Source organism: Amia ocellicauda, chromosome 8 (assembly GCF_036373705.1).
Source record: "Amia ocellicauda isolate fAmiCal2 chromosome 8, fAmiCal2.hap1, whole genome shotgun sequence".
NCBI classification, from domain to species: domain Eukaryota; kingdom Metazoa; phylum Chordata; class Actinopteri; order Amiiformes; family Amiidae; genus Amia; species Amia ocellicauda.
The window spans coordinates 29,142,179-29,161,301 of record NC_089857.1 but is presented as its reverse complement, the minus strand read 5'-3'; the positions used below and the strand labels follow the sequence as shown (position 1 = coordinate 29,161,301).

The 19,123-nt window shown below is 37.1% G+C and overlaps 1 protein-coding gene across 1 annotated transcript in view; it reads right to left on the bottom strand.

Annotated features, from left to right (window-relative positions):
- mbd2 (methyl-CpG binding domain protein 2) overlaps window positions 1–19,123 on the bottom strand; it is a 50,674-nt gene that overhangs the window by 21,348 nt on the left and 10,203 nt on the right. The window contains exons 2-3 of the mRNA XM_066710964.1: window positions 14,409–14,565; window positions 2,418–2,555 (exon numbers count right to left, since the gene is read on the bottom strand). Of these exons, the coding sequence (XP_066567061.1) occupies window positions 2,418–2,555; window positions 14,409–14,565 (295 nt within the window). The remainder of the gene's footprint in view (window positions 1–2,417; window positions 2,556–14,408; window positions 14,566–19,123) is intronic.

Here is a 19,123-nt window from a genome sequence, read left to right as displayed (position 1 = left end):
TGTAGTTCGCAGTGTCTCTAAGATTTTAGAGGCTAATGCATATCTTAGTACCATGCACAGGAAATATGGGGATAGGAACCAAAAAAATAATAATACAAAAAATGCCTCTAATAGTTACCGTTTTTCATCCATATACTGAAAAATGATGGCCAAGCTTGAAATCCGTTCACATAATCCATATGGATGTTTCTATAAATGTTCTATATCTTGGCTTGTCAGAACATTTGTGGTTATTGACATACACCACATTTTGAAGGGAACACTGCAGAAAAAGTGTCACTCTCGTCAAGTAAGAAATGAAAATGTACCCCAGTCAGCACACTGGCAGCTACGAACCTTTCCACTTCAATAACAGCCTTTATTTTGGTCTTATATTCTAGTGTTTATGACAGCCATATGAAATAACACATGGTTTCAGATTTCTTCTGAGAGCACTATACTCCGATAAACTCCACTAGAAACTATAAAGTGCCCAGGATGAATATTCACTGCTTGTTCCACACTGGCCCCACCAGAGCTGGTGTAGTTTGGATTTTATCAGTTGAGCCAATACCTTTCACCTGGCGTTCCTTGGCTTTGCAACAAAACCCAGTTTACAGAGACCGGATTTCATTTAATTTATTTTGGAGTGGGAAATCTAACCTCTTTAGCACAGTGCAAAGTTTAGCATTTATTTATTTATTTTCTGGTAAAAAGAAAAAATAAATGGTTTAAGTCAGAGGGCCTCCTGTAAAGCACCTTGAGGATTTCACTGAAAAGCTGATACATAGCATAAGCTCAAATCAGATTTAAAAAGTGATGTGTAAGGTCTCATAATGAATAAGTGCCCTTTAAAAAAATCTTTGTCATCCAGGTGTTTACAAAAAACAAAGTTCCTATAAGGCATCCTAGGCAAAAGATCCAAGAAGGATTTGTTGGCTTATTGCAATTACCTTTTGAGACATTGTTCAGGGTACAGCTGTAAAATACCAATTACATCTAAATAATACAATTAGCATTCGGAGGCAGAAAACAGCTAATTGATTTTAAGAATCGTTCACCCGTTCCTTTTTCACTAGAAGTTATACTCAGTCTTCTACGGTTTTCATTTTGTTTTGAGATTGAGATCAATAGCAGGAAACATTGCAGAGTAGTGTTGATTTGTGTGTGTTTGGTGTCCTCTGCTGGTTAATCACTGCCATTGCATGGTTAACTCACTGCAGAAAATGTAGGACCAGATTAAATCAAAACTTCGACCAACCCACTAACAGAAAACTACAGAACGGTACTCAGTTGCGGCTTCATTTTTAGTAAGATGCCACTTTCTTCTAATCATAAATGTAACCGCTATGATGTACAGGTTTGTAGTCTGCTATTAGCAGGTGGGTCAAAGTTTTGATTTAATCTGGGCCTAAGACTATGAAAGGACCTGCCTTATTAGTGATTTAATAATTTGATTCTTCTTTTGTATTTATAACAGCATCGTGTCATTGGGCATTGTACAACAAATTCAACATTTAAACACAGGTACTCAACCCTACAGGAATAAGATAAATAACTGTGAAATATGAACAGACTGCTCTATACTTAAGGAAAAAGTTAAATTTCTACTTTCATCAAATTGACTAGTGCTAAACCAGCTACAAGTGTACATTAAGACATCTGCAACTTTCAAAAAAACATGGTACCAAGAGGAAAGGTTGTCCTTATAGAAATTAGAATTAGAAAGTGAGATAAACCTTCAAATAAACAGTAAATAAATAGTACACAGTTAGTATGCCTGCCTTTTAATAAAATCACAGCCAAAAATCATGATTATATACAATTATTCCTTTATTTTTCCTGCCTGTATTTTGAATGTTAAACCAATTTTTCAATGTTGGGCGTAACAGTTCCCAAAACCAGTGTTAAACCTTGCATTATGGTAAAATCCATTCAAGTTTAATGTACCAATCTGATGCTTCTGTATGTAAAATTTAATTATTGAGGAATAAGGATAAAAAATACGAATTTCTGAAAGGATGCTTTAAAAGACTTCTTCTAAAGGGTCCCAACATAGAAGGAGCTGAAAGAGTCGCAAGAAATCCTTTTTGAAGATGAGATGAATAAGAAAGATCACTAAACATCCAACACTTACTGTAATGAGGGTTACGGTTATTATGCAAAGCAAAAATTACTAGCTTACCTAGGCATCAGAAAAAGGCATTGATTAAAGAGGCTCCTTGAACCACATAGTGTTTGATACCTTATGCTCTGGGACTGGCACCACAAAGGAGAACTAATCATTTTCCCTTTTACTTCCCTCTAGCAGGGACTGTCATTTCCACCGAATGGAAAAATGTATTATAATCAGAATAGACAGTATAATATTCTGAGACATTGTTTGTAAGGGGCACTTTTATAGGCGTCAAGAAAAACACGAGACGTGAAATTCATACCTGTCTAGGCTGTTCAGTCGCTCTCTGTGGGTCTGACTTCACTTTGTTGCTCGGATGGTTGACGACTTTGGTAACAGGCTGCTTAAAAATGGAGGCAGTTTGTCTGATAGGCAGTGAAGTGTTTAAGTCTGGTTTTCCCTAGAATGAATGGAAGAAAGAAAAAAATAACTCACCAAGATTTTACAAGGCATTCATCCTTATATTCGCCCTTTATTTGCCTGTCATCTACATAAATATAAGTTCCTTCTTAGCTTGTAGTAAATCCAACAGCATAGCAATAGCTATTTTTGTTTGTCTTGTTTTCTATTGAGGAGACAGAGAACCCACTTTGAGGGATGTCCAGTACAGGCTGAAGGCTTTGCAATGCAGATGTCATTCTCCCTCAACTTTTAATCTAAAATAATTTAGTAGTTAGTGACACACACTAAACTGAATCAGTAAACAGGATGAGATGATATTCAGAATACAAAAGCAATGAAATAACAAAAAGAAAAGAGATCAACAAATAAATGTGATTTAAAAAAAAAACAATAAATAAACACAACCAAGAGGACCTAAATAAACCCGATATCTAACCAATAATGTAAATATTATGCAAATATGAAGAGCTTCAACACAGAGGGTGAAGCTGCAATCAAAATAAAAAGCTCAATCAGTGTCATCCCAGTGTTTTTTGTTTTTTGTCACAGAAAACCCATTCATGCATCAAAATCCTGATGAGGAAGAAGAGGAAACCAAGTAACATCAGGAAACTCAGCCTGGCATAAAAGGCTCAATAACGTGGGACATAGGCCTTTATCTTCCCTATCATGTTCCACCTTTTATTGGTTTCGAGCTATAAAATTAGCCCATATAAGCTGGGATCCTGCTCAGGAAGTGTGTAGGTAGGTTGGAGTTTTGCCACAGAATCAGCTGCCCCAAGACAAAAAATGGGCTAACCTGAAACACATTTAAGCCTCATGCAGAGAACATGAACAACGCTGTGTATATGTGTACTGTATAGATTCCCCCTTTGTACAGCATATTATGCATGGACATGCATCTGCAAAAAGTAATTTCTGAAAGGTAACCAAGAATCCTGCAATTACAAATAGCCTACTTTGTTAACACAAACCATCAAGAAAACATGACCAGTATTCTCTAAAATAGCTCACCATTCCTGTTTCAAGTGCCAAAAACTGCAAATTGCTTAATTTTACCACCCATAACACATTATGGTTACACCTAACAATGGAATGACATAAAATCATATTAATACTTAACGATGAAAACTTAACACGCCTACAAATTGTTTCTTAAGTTGAGTTTTATGGCATATGAATGTGAAACAGTACAAAGTCCTGAATTGAAAATGAGTCCGACATCTGTACTTTCTTTTTTTTTTTCAAGACATAATTAAGAAGTGTTAATTCAAGGAAAATATTTTGGTCTTTCAAACAACTGGGCTTCTGTTTAAGTAGGCCTGGACAGGGATTTATAGGGTTAATACACCAAAATACGTGGAGTAGGAGGGGAAAGTTCCTGTGTGCTGATGTCAAATGTTACGACATATGGGCAGCAGCAGTAGCGTGGCATAGCAAAATATAAAAAATAATAAACCAGCTTGCTGTGTTTTGCGGTCTTGATGTACCAAGGCACAATGCAGAGCGCTAAAGGTGGCGTTATGCTGCGTCATACTGCCCCGTTCCTAAGCCTTACACACTTTAAACAAGGAGCAGCCCTCCCTAAAAGAGCTGCTGCTTCCTAGACCTAAACGCCCCCTTGCGTCTGCTACAGCTCCGACTTGTGCTGAACCCCAGTAAGACTGCTTACATGCACTTCATAGAACTTCCACATGTACAGGTTAGAGAAGCAGTATAAAGAGTTAAACATATATTTCCCCAATCCTGATGTAAGGATAACTTAATCCAGTGATAGTTTAGTCCAAAGTTTTACATTGTAATAAAAACTGCATTTTTGGGTTAATTTTGTTTTTAACTGCACTCCTCACTTAATATGAATTCACTATGCAGAAGCAATTAAATGCAGTCATTACAGAAACTGAGTCAAGTCCATTAGATCTCTCCGGTGACGGGGAGATTAAGAAATAAATTTAAACAATTTGGGACATAAATTTGAATGTCTTAATAATGCAAATCACAAGCAGTCACAAGTCCTTTTGTGATTAAAACCTTGGACTTGAACTGAGCTGACATGGTTTCTGACCATTTCTCACATGTCTCTTATTTCCACAATATTCTTTGCTAACAGAGAAGGGGAGACGAGTAAAGCTAACAATAACTTACAGCAAAATAAGAAAAGCTTATAATGTTGTGGTTTGTTTTGCTTCGTTTCAATTGATGTAACTTTAATGTTGTATTTTGTAAAGCACTCTCATTTTAAACTTTTAAAATTAAGCAAGACAATTAAGGAACTCCGATAATGCAGAATGTGGCTAACACATTTAAAGTGGAATTTTCGCACTGAATTTTCCTCCCTCAAAAAGGTGTGAAGGGGACTTTCCCTTTGAAATGTTTGGCCCCTTCGAAATGTGGTTCCTAAATTCTTCCAAAGTAAAACAGACAGAAGAAATACTGCTTTTAACAACAAAGGGAGATCATTTCAAACTATTCAAATAGATCTCAATGCATTTAACAAGCCAAGCCTGGTTATGCCTGGTTTCCACAAGACACTTGCATCTTCAGAACTATTTAAGCAACATCAAAAGTCACTTGTAACAATATTCCGAAGCAGTTTTACAGTTTCCACCATTTTGTATTCTACTTTCCATTTGGCTATAATTGTTATTTTGTCACAACACTGGATTGCAGTCTGACAAATGCCCATGTCCTGTACAATATTAACTGTAGCTGCTTTACTCCGGAAATATGAATCATTTGGTATTACTGGTATTTAGAAATAAGCAAATGTGTTTTGTCACCATGGCTGGGGAGGTGGGTGCTCCACAGAAATATTTGCATTGGCTAAGTGGCCCACAAGCCAAAAAAGTTTGAGAAACATGGCTTTAAATTGACTCATCTAAAGAACACCTTTACAAAGCTTGTTAAATGAAAAATACGTGTTCCTAATATTAATCAAAACAGATTTTATATCTTGCTTATAGAATGCCCCTATCTTTAAAGTGACTCCCATGCACTCAAGTCTTTCAATGTCCTGCAGATTATTTATTTAGTCTGCAAGTTTCTTCGGCAGTTACAGTCTGCACATAATTAGAATTACCCAAGCAGTTATTTTGGCCTTGATGACTCCTTCAAACCCTTCTGTTCAATAGCAGAGGAACAGAGTCATTCCAACACGGGTTGTAGCTCAGGGAGAGAAATTGGTATCTGTGGACTCCCCCTGATTCACCATCACAGTTAATCCCAGAGTGGTTCTGTGAAATTATGACTCTGAGCAGGGCTTGAAATGTTACCATCGCTCCGTCAACCAAGGAGGTACAGGCCGAGCTTTACAAAACGGTATATTCAAAATAAAATCCACCAACGCTGGCAGTACACTCATATCGACAATATCATAGTACATACTGGCAGTCAGGGGATCCTTCATAATACAAAAAAATAATAATAAGAAGAATTAAAAAAGTAACACATGGCCTATTCTCTGGCATAAACCTTCACTGGCAGAAGGTGGCTGGACTAATTACTTGTGGCAAAAGATTGGATACAATTAGTCACAGTCCATACCAATTTGAGTGGAGCTCAATTATTGTCCTTGTTTTAAAGGGTTTTCTGGCAGTCGGTGGATTTCCTGCAAGCCTTTGTGCTCAGTCACCTCTGCTAAAGACCTGCATTCAGTACCACATTCTTTAGATGTTATCTAGCCCCTTCTCTGAGCAGCTAGGCTAGTTGGGGACTGCTACACGGAAGAAGCTCCGCAAGGTTGAGCCTGCCCAGTATGTGAATAGGGAACGCCCATGGAGTGGCACAGCAGCATTGTGGTAGAGGGCCAACAACAGGGAAGACAAAATAGCAAAAACAATGATAAATATGTTGTGATACCTAATATGTAATAATACATCACAACATGAGGACATATTATAGAATTTTGTATTTTCAAAAGCATGCAATCTGTACTATCTGTTTACATTACAGTCACATGTTCTGATAATTAATAAGGTTGAAAATGCAGTTAGTCCTTTACGACCTTACTAAGGAAGTTTTGATTGAAGCAAAGTAAACAAACAAAAACAAAATATGTTTTTGATGGATATCATATACTTAATATGGACCAAATATATATCAGAGATGTAAAGCTTATTCTTGGTTTCGTAGCACTACCTTTTACCAGTATAAATTGATGAATGCCCAAAGCAGAATGGCATTAGCAATGGCTGCCAGGTGTCGGGCAGTACCATTTCTCTGTTATCTGTGAAAAAAGGGCGTTCACGCCGTACAGAAAAGCCCTGCCCTGCTGACACACAGATAAGCTGCCCGAACACTCTCAGGGAGGGGTAAAATTGAACTTGAACATAGTGAAGGCCTGAAAGAACTTCAACTATTTTTTAAGTAACCCTAATTTATCCCAGGTGCAAGGAATCGTACTCCTGTTCAGATCTCACTGTCTTGCTGTTTTAAGAACCCCTGACTTTTCTCTTTAAAACAGTGGTTCCCACAGGTGGCCCCTGGGCTGATGCAAATCAGGCTGATTTGGAACTAGTGACTGTTGTATATGAATTAATATTGTACTCATGATATTTTAAAATGAAGTGTAGGTCAACTACTTTGATTAAATAAAAGCAACCTTTTCTGTTAAATTGTTTTCATTAACGATATTTAACTTCCTACCGGCTGGAGTAAGCTGCTGCTCTCTGTCACACACAGCCTATTCAAAAAGCAGCAGCATCTGACATTAAAATGGCAAATGGGAGAGGGTGAGGTAAGTGCAGTGGCAGTTTTAGTATTATATGTAGGCCTAATGGTGGGATAAGGTCTAAATGCCCCGCCCTAACCCCCTCCTCCCCAAAGCACCATATAGCTTTTTAGTTCGGGTAATATGAATCATTTGGTATTACTGGTATTCAGAGATAAGCGAATACGTTTTGTCATCAGGGGTGGGGAGCTGGATGGTCTGCAGAAATATTTGCATTGGCTAGGTGGTCTACAGACCAAAAAAGTTTGAAAAACAGTGCTTCAAATTGCTCAAATTAAAGAGATCTAAAGAACATAACACCTGTAAACAGCATGTTATATGAAAAATATAAATGTTCCAATTGTTCCTAATATTAATTAAAACTGCTTTTATATCTTGCCTACAGAATGACCCTATCTTTAAAATGACTCCTTTGCACTCTGTTTTACTGCATTTCTTTCAATGTACCACCTTTCCAGGTGCTTTATGCATTTTTCAGAGGAAAGCAAGAAGCATAAACTGCTGATGCTAAATAAGGTTAGAAAACAACATGCTTGTCTATTGTGCACTTATCTTTTTCATGAGACAAATATACAATTGTGACTATCTAATTAGCTGTACCTAAACTGTAAAGATACAATCAATTGGTGTTGAGATCAGAGGAGGGAACTGGGGTAACAGACCAGGATGTATGTATTGTCTGTGCTTAATTTAAAGTACATATTAAAGTGCAAAAAAACTGTTAAATGAAACCCTACTCAGACTACTTATATTGATTGATGATTGGATTTTGATCGATTTTTAGTTTTATTTTAACCAAAATATTATCAGTATTACAGTTTTAGTTTCCTTATTCCCGAACTTCGTTATATCCATGTTTCACATTAGTTTACAGCACCTATCATCAATATGACCTGAATGAACCCAATGGTTTTGAACCTAAAAAGGTTGCAGATTCAATTTTACAAGGTAAGGGAACAACACATAAATATGACTTACAACTATTTCAGTTTAGGCACTACTGACATGACTTACACATGTATTTTATCATCTTGTTTTCTTTGCTTAGCACAACAACATTTCATCAGTGTTCAGAGAAAAAGAGAGTTTCAGTGTCGAGCACCTCTAGGCGAACACTGCTTCACATTAAGAATGAAGGTGCAATTTCGAATGTGACATCCCACTTCTATGTTATCTGTGAAGGTGAAGATGTCCTGTACATTAAATATAGAGCTGTAGCTGTAATATGTTTCACAAATACCTGATTCACAAAAAGCAGTTTACTGGGATTATTACACACACCTAGAGGAAAAAATTAAGAAAGAAATTATAGTCTCCTGTTGCAAAAGGCAGATAATATTTAAAATGTACTTTTAGTACATTTATATCTTGGCACATGGTTTGTTCAGATCAGATTATGTAATCTTAAATATTTTATTATCCTACCAACTGCGTAGGTTGGTTGAACTAGTCTATACAACGTGGCCACAGCAGATATATTTTGAAACACTGGAACAAGTGCACAGCCAAGATACATTATTAACACTCCTTTTTTCTTCCTCTCATATACCCTAACTCCCTTTCATTTTCATTCACACTGAGAGATGTAATCTTAAATAAATAAATAAATATTATATATATATATGCACACACAAAAAAAATACTATGAATTGGCAACAAATTACCATGTATTGCAAGAATGTAATTCTAGCACAAAATTCTGTAAAGTAATTTGCTTCATGATTCCGTTCTCTAAAGAACGTGCAATTTGGCAAGTCCCTATATATCCCTTATATCATGCGTATTAGCAATTGCTTTTATTTATTTTAAATTTGCACTTTGGGAGAAGTAATTTCAGCCACATATTGTAGCACGTCAATGTCAGAGAACACAGCTTCTGTGGTTTGGATTTGTGGTTATTGTGAAATCAAATCACCCCAGTCTGAAATCCTGGATGATTTTCAACTGAAGATCAAATTCTACTGATAAGTCCAATATGGCACACAGTATGCTATGAAGTTAAAGTAATAAGATAAGAAGGAACACGGACACAAATGGTAAAATACTTTTAAAAATGTTGATGTTGGCCATCTTCAAAAAATCAGTGGAATACTTAAGTCTGTCATGCTACTCCAACTGGAAAGAAGCTAATTAGGCAGACTTTCAGATTGCAAAAAGATAATGACCCCAACCACACTTCCCACACATGTGAGTGGTGTTTATAGTGTTTAATTGACTATATGTAAAATTAAATCCTAAAAATGAATAACTTCTTCTGGCAGTAAATTAATACTTTTGTGTATTGATAGACTTCAGGTGTTCAAGTAAAAATGCATGCATATTACAGAGAATAATTAGGCCTACACATTATAAGTGGCCCAATGTTGGTCAAATTAAAGTGCAGAATTACGGATGCAGATAATGGGTATAGTGGAATTGATTACAGACATATGGAAAACCTAGCAGGAACTAATATTCACTGATATGGCATTATTATGCCACAAAATAAACTAAAATCTATCTTGTACATAAAGCAATAGAAAAGACAGAATTACAAAAATTAAATTTGTGATGACTTTTGGTGAAGAATCCTATGCATCCAACTAAATACAATATAAAATAGGCCTATACTATTAAATTAATGCACATTCCTGCAGAGGAATATAGTCCTTATTTGCAATATAGTCCTTGTTGGGCCTAGAAAAAGTAATCTAGATTGCCTTTCCTTATTTATATTTTGTATTTTGCCAATGATTGATGTTGAAAATATAAGTAATTTATACTGCTATGGAAACACTCAAAAAATGTGACTATGAAGTCATAATTACATTTTAAAAGAAGCACTCCAAACCAAAATTAACCTTACAATTTTCATGAAGAGATCTGAGTAAATTATGTAGGCTCAATATCTAAACCAGAATGATTCCAGAGGTACAATTTACATTAAAATGTATTATGTTTAAATGCAAACAAACATTTCACAGTATTTAATATTTGCTAATAAACCAAGAGAAAGGGTTCAGAGATTCAGAGAAAAGGACCAGGGTGTTGAGTTATTGTACATGCATAACGTAAATGCCCTAGCTTAGAACATGGAGATTTGCACCTCTTAAAATAAGGTTTCAAGTCCTTATTTAATGAAAAATGAGTTTGACTGCCTCAGTCAGGAAAACAGAAAAACTAAACGAAGTCTGCCTTGTAAAAAGGGGTATTACTCTAGTAACACTCTGGTAATAAATGTGTGAAGAACAGTGGTCTCCAACCCTGGTCATGGAAAGCCCCAATCCACTTACTTTTATAGGTCAACTTAAATCACCAATTTCTAAATACTGGGAACACATGTGAATTATTAATCAATTACGCAACCCAACTAAGGGTATTCTTGCCTCTAAGGGTATTCAAATGATTGCTCCAATGGTTTCTAAGTGACTGAATTTACTAGGGGTGATTCGGTTCACAAAACGGTTTCGATACATAGACAAAAAATCAATGCCTGAGAAATATGTAATTTGTATTTACACAAAATATCAGATTTTCAAGTTCTTCTTTAAGAAGATTGGTCTCTCCACATTATCTGCAGTGAGCACAGATCAGCTTGCTGTGACAATGTCAGCCGTTGTGGAGAATACCCTCTTGCTACCCTGTCGCTCGTCTTTTGTTTTATTGTATAAGGCAGGTATTAATGTCTGGGCAAAATGTGTATGGGAAGGAATGGTGAAGCGTGGCTCGACCACTTTAAACATGTGTCTGAACCCCGCATTCTCTACCACAGAGAAGGGTCTCATATCTGCCGCTATGAATTTTGCTATCGCTGCGGTGATTTCTTTAGCCCTACTGGAGTCAGACGCATATTGTTGCCTGAAGGCTGTGGAGAGAAGTGGTTGCTGATTGGTTGCCATTTCATTTTTTCGCCTAGTCCCACCGATTGGCACTTTGGGGTGATGTCGGCACAAATGAGTAGTCATGTTACTCATATTGCCACTCGAATAGGCTATCGTCAATGAACAGAGCCTATATGTTGTAGAAGTTTTATCCACCACTCGTTGGTAATCCCTGTTATAGTTTACAGGGAAATCGAAATGTTCCCAGACGGCAGACCTGAATGATACTGGGGCGTCTTCTAGTTCTGGCTCGCCAATGCTTGCCATGTTGCTCCTTTGCATTTAGCTAACTGCTAATTCCTTCATAAGCTAATTGCTGCTGCGACAGTCTCTCACCTCTGGAGTGAAATTACTAATGAGCGGAGCTGCATACAGCAACGAGACGAAACAACTTTCTTTCTTTTTTTTTTTTTTAATAAAGACAACTTTATTACTATGGGATATTTTTCTCATGTTAATTTATACGCCATTATACGCCATGATTAATGTATTGTTCGGTTCGCAGTGAGTACCAAACCGTGCACTGCGGACCCTATACCGAATAGTTCAATACGAATACACGTACCGTTTCACCCCTAGAATTTACCAAACCACCTGTTATGGTGATATGATTTTTGGCATCATCATTTTGTATCTGAGTAATTCTACTGTTTGATTAAACAATAAAACAGAATTGGAAAGTGAATTTGAAGAGTCTCCCTACTTCTGAAATAATTTCGGAATAACACCCTTCATTGGTATATCGATATTAAAAATCTGTCACCAGCCCTGCCCTACTCATGTCCATAAATATAAGAAGGCTATCAACTAAAGAGTAGTTAAATTGCCAGGCTACAGAACAACGTCATTTATCACTTGATTAAAGAAACAACAGGGTTCCTATAGAAAGCACCAAACACCGGAAGGACAGGTTGCAGTTAGCCACACACTCACCCTGGGTGGAAGTGAAGCAGAGGTGTGCCATAATTAGCTAAAACCTCTACATGATGCACAGTAGCAGGCTAGGAAGATTTGCAAGATTGGAATAAGCTAAGATATTTGCACTGCACTGTTATAAAACATGGCATATCTGTCTCTATTACCTTTTTCTTTGTAAGATCATTAGGGATATTTCAGTTCTATCCAATAATCTGCACTGCTCCAGTATGCTTGCCAATAGAGATGATCACTGGAGAAAAAAAAAAGTTATATAATTACATATATTTTTCCCCAGCACTTTTTACAGCATAAATCTAGATGTCTCCACTCTACATATTCTACTGGCAGCATACCTTGTCATGAGTTCTGACCAGTATTTTAATTTTCTTGTCATGTACCAAACCTGTGAATACACTGAAACTGCACTGCATTTCCCTGAGATAAAGTTTACCGTTCCAATCATTCAAAAGTTCTGTTCACAATAATATCACAACCATATATAATAGTAAAGGGGGTGGCTGTTCAAACTCAGTCTGGTGGGGGGCTGCACTTTTTCCAATGTAAAAAATATATATAAAAAAACAAACAAACGATGAATTAGACAAATGTTAAATTCGTCCCACCAACAAAAGATCTGAGATAGGTGAGAAAAATAAATAAATAAAATAAAATAAAATAAATAAATAAATGAAGATGCTCTTTTAAGTACTGAATTGCCACTAGAGATAACAATGAAAGTAACAGCACGGGGTATTGGAAACATTTTAAAAGACATGCATCTTTTTAGGTGGTTTAAAGCCTGTTCAAAACAGAGATCTCAGTCGACTGGGTTTGGTATACAGCAGCGTTTTGGATTCAAACTTTACGTACCCCATTCATCAGCCCTGGGGGAATACATTCAGCTTATTCACCCTTGTGTCACCTCCATCAAGAGAGCTCAGGCTGTGATCTAAGAGGCACCTGGCGAGGTCTAACAGAAACCTAACAAGCTCTACTGATCTCATTCTTCCCAGGCCAAACACCTTTCCAGATAAGGTTCATGGGGGCAGGGGGAGATCCGGCTGGAAATGACAAAAGGATATTTATCCAGCATCAATTTTCCATATAGGTAAAAATAAAAAGGGTTGTAGCATTGGGCTGACAAAAGTGAATCACACCCAGTGAGAGGACAAAATGAAGGCAAGAGTTGAAGTCACACTCGTTCCTAATAAATAATCCTCTAGGCTGTGTTTGGGCACTTTCACACCTAGATCACTTGCAAATCATTTAAATTGTGGTTCACTTGTAAACAACATGTTTCACACCAGGAACATTTCCTTGAACTTGAATTTCTTGGAAAGTTAATTTGTGTAGTCCACTTGAAGCTATATACGGACCATAATTCTTTTTGTTTCATATTGCACATTTCCAAACGAGCTTGGTTCTCTTGCAATTTACTTCAGGGGAAGTTCTGTTAAAAAATATTTCACATGTGGTGTTACGCTATCTTTCCTATATTTGGAACTTTAACCGCAAAAGAAACGGAACATACAGAGAGATTACTGCGTTTTTCAGTGAAGGCATTTTGCAAGTACTGCACTGTCAGGTAGTTTGTAGGGCTTCAATGAAGGAACAAAGCTGGGCAGTTCCTTAGCATTTGAGTACGTCACTTCAACAGTTTGGTTCGCTGTTTGGAGCAGTTCGTTTCCAAGTGAACCAGAACGTGTTTGCTTTCATACTGCAAAACAAATGGCAGAGCAATGTCACAAAAGTTCACTTTCAAACACACCAAGACCACCCTTTTCTAGTAGTCTCGGACCGTTTGGTTTGATTGACATCCAGGTGTGATTAAATCACTATCAGGTTTCACATATTGCTCCAAACGAACTGAACCGCACTTAAATTCGCATCATACCATAGGTGTGAAAGACCCCTTAGTTTTAATGCAATGTATTCTAAAGCCCAGAAAAATTCAATCAGAAAAACAGTAGTGCTGGAGAGTGAACACATGATATTTAGTTCAGGAGTTTCAACATGTGGAATAAATTAATCCAAATCAAACTCTTTACATAAAAAAAAGTGAATTTCAGGTGAATTAGAAGATCATTATTTCATACCCCATACCCAGAATTAGAAGATCATTATTTTTCTTTTCATCTTAACAAAACTGTATTACCCTTCAATTTTAAAATGTCTTAAAAAAAAAAAAAAAAAAAAAAAGTGTTTCTGGTGCAATGCAATATAGTCAGTCCACAGTGGGTGCTCAGCAATACAGATGTCTAATTAGCTCATTGCCCAATCCCTGGTGAGAAGAAAAAAAGGTGTCTGAAAAGCCCAGAAACATCAAGGTCATCGCTGACAGTACCTTGGATAGACTGAGGGTGTCATTGCGCCTCTGCTTGTTCTTCTGTAGTTTGCTAGGCATCATCTTGCCAGTGCGGAAATCGAAGCAGCCCAGGTCAAATGTGTTCCCCAGGTATCGAGACAATTGGGGCTTGCTCCGGAACTTCTTGCCAGTGGGGCTGAAATACAAAGACAAACAGGTGTGTTAAAACCCCCAGGGGCCATGACGAGTACTGGCAATAAGAGTGATAACGTAGACTAATCACAGAAGCTTATACATCCTCAGTCATAAGAGACATTCTTTGACTCTGATGTGAAAGCATCTGGGTTTCTGTTTTTCAAATGTGTAAAGCGTATAGGCTGTGGTTTAACCTCACGGGAAAGTACGGCAATGTTAGATCCAGAATAATACACAAATGTTACAAATCAGCACAGGCGCAGGATTTGGTTGCTCACAAGTTCTTCTTGTGATCTCTTTGAGTTTCTTTCCTTTCAAACAGTCTACCCTGTTGAACTCATACTGCTGCTCTTGAATCTCAGCATTCCAGAGGCTTGTGCATATTCTATCTGGAATCAAAATCCTGCATGTTATCTTCTGGATTACAATGCAGGGTTTCCTGCAGCGCTATTCAGGCCTGGTAAAAAAATCGGTGCGGCCCGGACAAACAAATGCCTGAACGGTGGGAAAAATTTAAAATGAAAAAAATACAAACTTCAAAACACAAGTGCACAAGTGCTTCTTATATATCACTTAAGCTAAAGATTGACAAGTTGACAATGAGCTTCTTTTGAGCCTGATTTAAAATAACAACACGATGACTTAACCGCAAAGTTGTACTGGTGCTCTGCCAATCGCCCGGGATTTTTTATCCATTTAAATGAACAAATAGCCTACATAAATAAATCAATATATAAGTAAAAATCATAAATAAAGTGTAGCTTTTTCTCTGACTTTTTTGTTCTTCTTCTTTGGAATACCCAATCTAAGCACTTGTCTGATCTCCTCACCACAGCTAATTCAAAGTGAAGCTGCCTTGCCCTCATTGCCTTCTTTTTTTAGCCAGTATTTAGCACCAAACCTCCAGTGTTGCTATGGAATTCACTAATATTTTCTAGCGAACCCAGGAAAAGAAGGCGAGTCCAGACTCCAGTCCAATTCTCCAAATGTACGGTTTGCTGTTCTATAACTTTATCAATGCCAATCCTGCTCCATGTCTAATTACACAATAATGCAGAAACAGAACTAGAATCAGTAACTGAAGTTGTGGGCATAAAAGGATACAGAAAAGAAAGACAAACTGACAGTGGCAGGAGAAGAAGCAGGTCAAGGGCCAGGATCCTCTTATTATTTACATACGGTTTGATTTTTGTCGAACGGCTACACATCCCAGAACTTGCTTTGCCTAGTCAGATCTTCAAAGCTAAGCAGGTCTGGGTATGCTCAGTACTTGGATGGTTGGTTGGTTGGTTGGTTGGTTGTTCCAGCGGCTACTAGCTTTCACCATGACACTGTATTGGACGAAGCGGTTATTTAAAAGAAATGAATGAATTAATGTTTTTTTTCTTCACATGCCACTCTAATGGCATGTGACCAACAAGCCACAAGCTCCAATGTTATTCTTTGTATCGTGCTGGAATCGTGCACATGTAGCTGATGTAGCTTATTAAATGGACATTAAATGAAAGTCTCCAAAATAACAAATTGTATTGTGTGTAGAAGGAAAATAAATACATCAAGTGATAAAATATATATTCTGGAGAACATTATTTCACCAGGCCCAATGGATAAATAAACAGAAAAGGCATTACTGAAACAGAATACAAGAAGGTGACTCACATAGCTGAGAAGGGAACCAAAATTCTGATTAATTTCCAAGGACCACATGGCAAGAAACAGATACTTCAATACAGGATTTTTCAACATAACAACCACAACAGACAAAGTCATTGTTTTGACCATCACACCACAACAGCCAGATCAAATGGGACAGTACATTTTTTTAAATAAACTGAAGAAAGGCATCATACATGTGTCAGACAAAATAAAATGTCTCCAGTACTTTTCCAAACCGAATAGTATTATGTAGTAGGTGGAGTGCAGAAAAGCAACGAGTTGTTACATCACCATTGAACACAAATGTAGTGTGCTACGGAGAGGATTAGCTAAATAGTATAGATCAAAATAGCTATATTTCCCCTTCTTAAGACTGCAGTGTTTGACTGTCAGTTACTCTGCAGCCTACAATAAACTAAGCTTCTTATGGCAGGCAAGAAAGTGACCAAAGAGGTGATCTGATACCTCCATTGAATTATCCATGACAAGTGTAATTTAGATCTGCAAAATGCCCTGTTTCAGGCGGATCCATAGACATGAATCTACATTAGGGATTTTCAGGAGGCTCGACTAATCCTGTCAAGTTCCCATGTCTAGAGTTGTAACTGAGATTTGTTCTCTTCAAACCTTACAAAAATCTGTCAAATATGAGGCTTCCTGTTCATAAACAAAGATTAGAAGAAAAAAAGAAAAAAGGTTTGAGATCTTGTTCAAAAGATAGTTATCACCAGGCTAAGCTTGCAACCACTTATAGGAGAGATTAAAACAATGCAGCTAATAAGTGTCATACAAATCTTTAGCAACATTTTAAGGAGTCCATATACAGAACATACGTTTTGACTTCCCCTCCAAAAACTAAATGCTTTTTAAATTGAAGTCTCTTAGCAAAGCTCTCAGAACTGCTGAAATTTCTGTCCTACAAAATATATTATAGTTTACTTTGAACAGCCATATTGTGTACACCATCAACATGGGCCTTTTACAATGCAGAACTTACTTACACACTTAATTGAATTTAAATTTAACTTTATTTTAGCAGAGCAATTGTCATTTCCGTGACTTATATTAAAGGGTTAGACGTGAAATGGTTTACTGAAATTACTTCAAGCAAACCCCTACATAAAGGCAACAGCTGAAATTTACTCCCATACAAAATAACATAATGGTGCAGTCATCTAATTCAGCCTACTGAGTCAAAGCAAATTGACCATTCTCGTTCATTTAGAAACTAACTTGTGGCCGTAAAGTTACTTTGTGATGCTTTGGGTCGTGTTTCAGTGCACAATACATTTAGGCAAGTATAACAGACAAAAAGGCTATTCCCAGAGCTCTTGTACAGCTCTCTGACACCTACCCTTCTTTGCAGGGTAAATCTTTAGTGTTCATCTGTCAGAGGTCTAGTTCATGGTGCATTAGGAGGTTATATATCAAATACAAGTGGGAAGAATGGCCTGGAACACATACTCTGACAACACTAACATTTTGTTTCTCCTAAATTACAATGATAATCTGAAACTGTTTTTAAAAATGAGAAACTAAGATTGGGAGGTTTATGTGAATCAATTGGAAAATGAAACAACTGGAACAGGGTTTAGCAGCTTTTCTAAACAGTGCCATAACATCAAATCAAGAAGAATTGCATGCTTTTGCAGATGAAATTTAATACATTCTACAACTGGTTTACCACAGAGAAAACGTTTCAGGAAAAGTCCGAACAAAAATGAATGTATTGCAAACATGAGAGGAAACTGAAAATTCTGGGGACTGGGGAGAATCGGGGGGGATTTAGTGTTAATCTATTACCAATCAGTCTAACTGTTAAAGTGAAGTCTTCAGTCACTGCAACGTTCGTCTAATCCTGTCATTACGCAAAGATTTTTATTGACCAACGGAAGCATAAAAATGAGCGAGCGATAAAGTTCAGAAAGCTGTTGGCCAGTGTGGTGTCTGTGACTCAGCATGAAAAGCGGCAAGGCTGTGACGTTTCAAAGGCCTCAGCGGCTATGACTCAAAACAAGAAACCACTAGCTAGGCTAGATTCACAACCAGCCTTTTCATATGCGCCCTATTCAACTCAACTCCAGAAAGCTCTTCCGGTTATCTGTCCAGAGCAGACTACCTCCTGGAAACTTAATAAGCAGTTTCAACACCAGATATAGTTATTGCCAAATTAAACTTTTTTGAACAAAAACATATAATTTTTTATTCTATATAAGAGCAACCTTGTTTGGTCGTTTCTTTTCGAACCCTCAAAAAGAGAATGAAGAATCAGCTAGTCAAGGCAGGAGAATAATATGCCAGAATATCACCTGTAAAGGCCCAGTACTAGAGTCTTAATTTCTAAATGACAATCAGCACACATCCAGATTTTTTGAACTCATTCAATATAATGGCCTACTCTATACCATGGGATCTTATAATCTTTTCCCCTACTCTCACAGCTCAAACTCTCAAGAACTGATGTAAGGTTAATAGTCTATATAGGCCTATATGGAATTACTATGTACTATATATTATGTACTATGGGGCATACTGTTATGTCAGATTTGGAAGTGGAAATTACCAGAGTGATTCAATGCAGTTTTTGTTATATCACAGGGATGATCCTGGACCTACAGTTTAGGTCTCACTTGGTTTCTCACTGAATATCAAAGAATCACAAGGTGGAGATCAAAAAGCAGCTACTGTGGGATTATTCTGCAGCTGCAAAATAATTGGATATGGACCTGTGGAACTCAGTTTAGTTCTTCAATTAAAGAACATACAATGCAGGTTGTATGAATTTCACTGTAAGTGTAAGACTTTCAATTACTTGAATTATTAATTTAAAACCAAAACTACTGAACAAACAAACCAACAAAACCTGGTCTAATGGGGGCACTGGATCCGAGCATAGTACATAT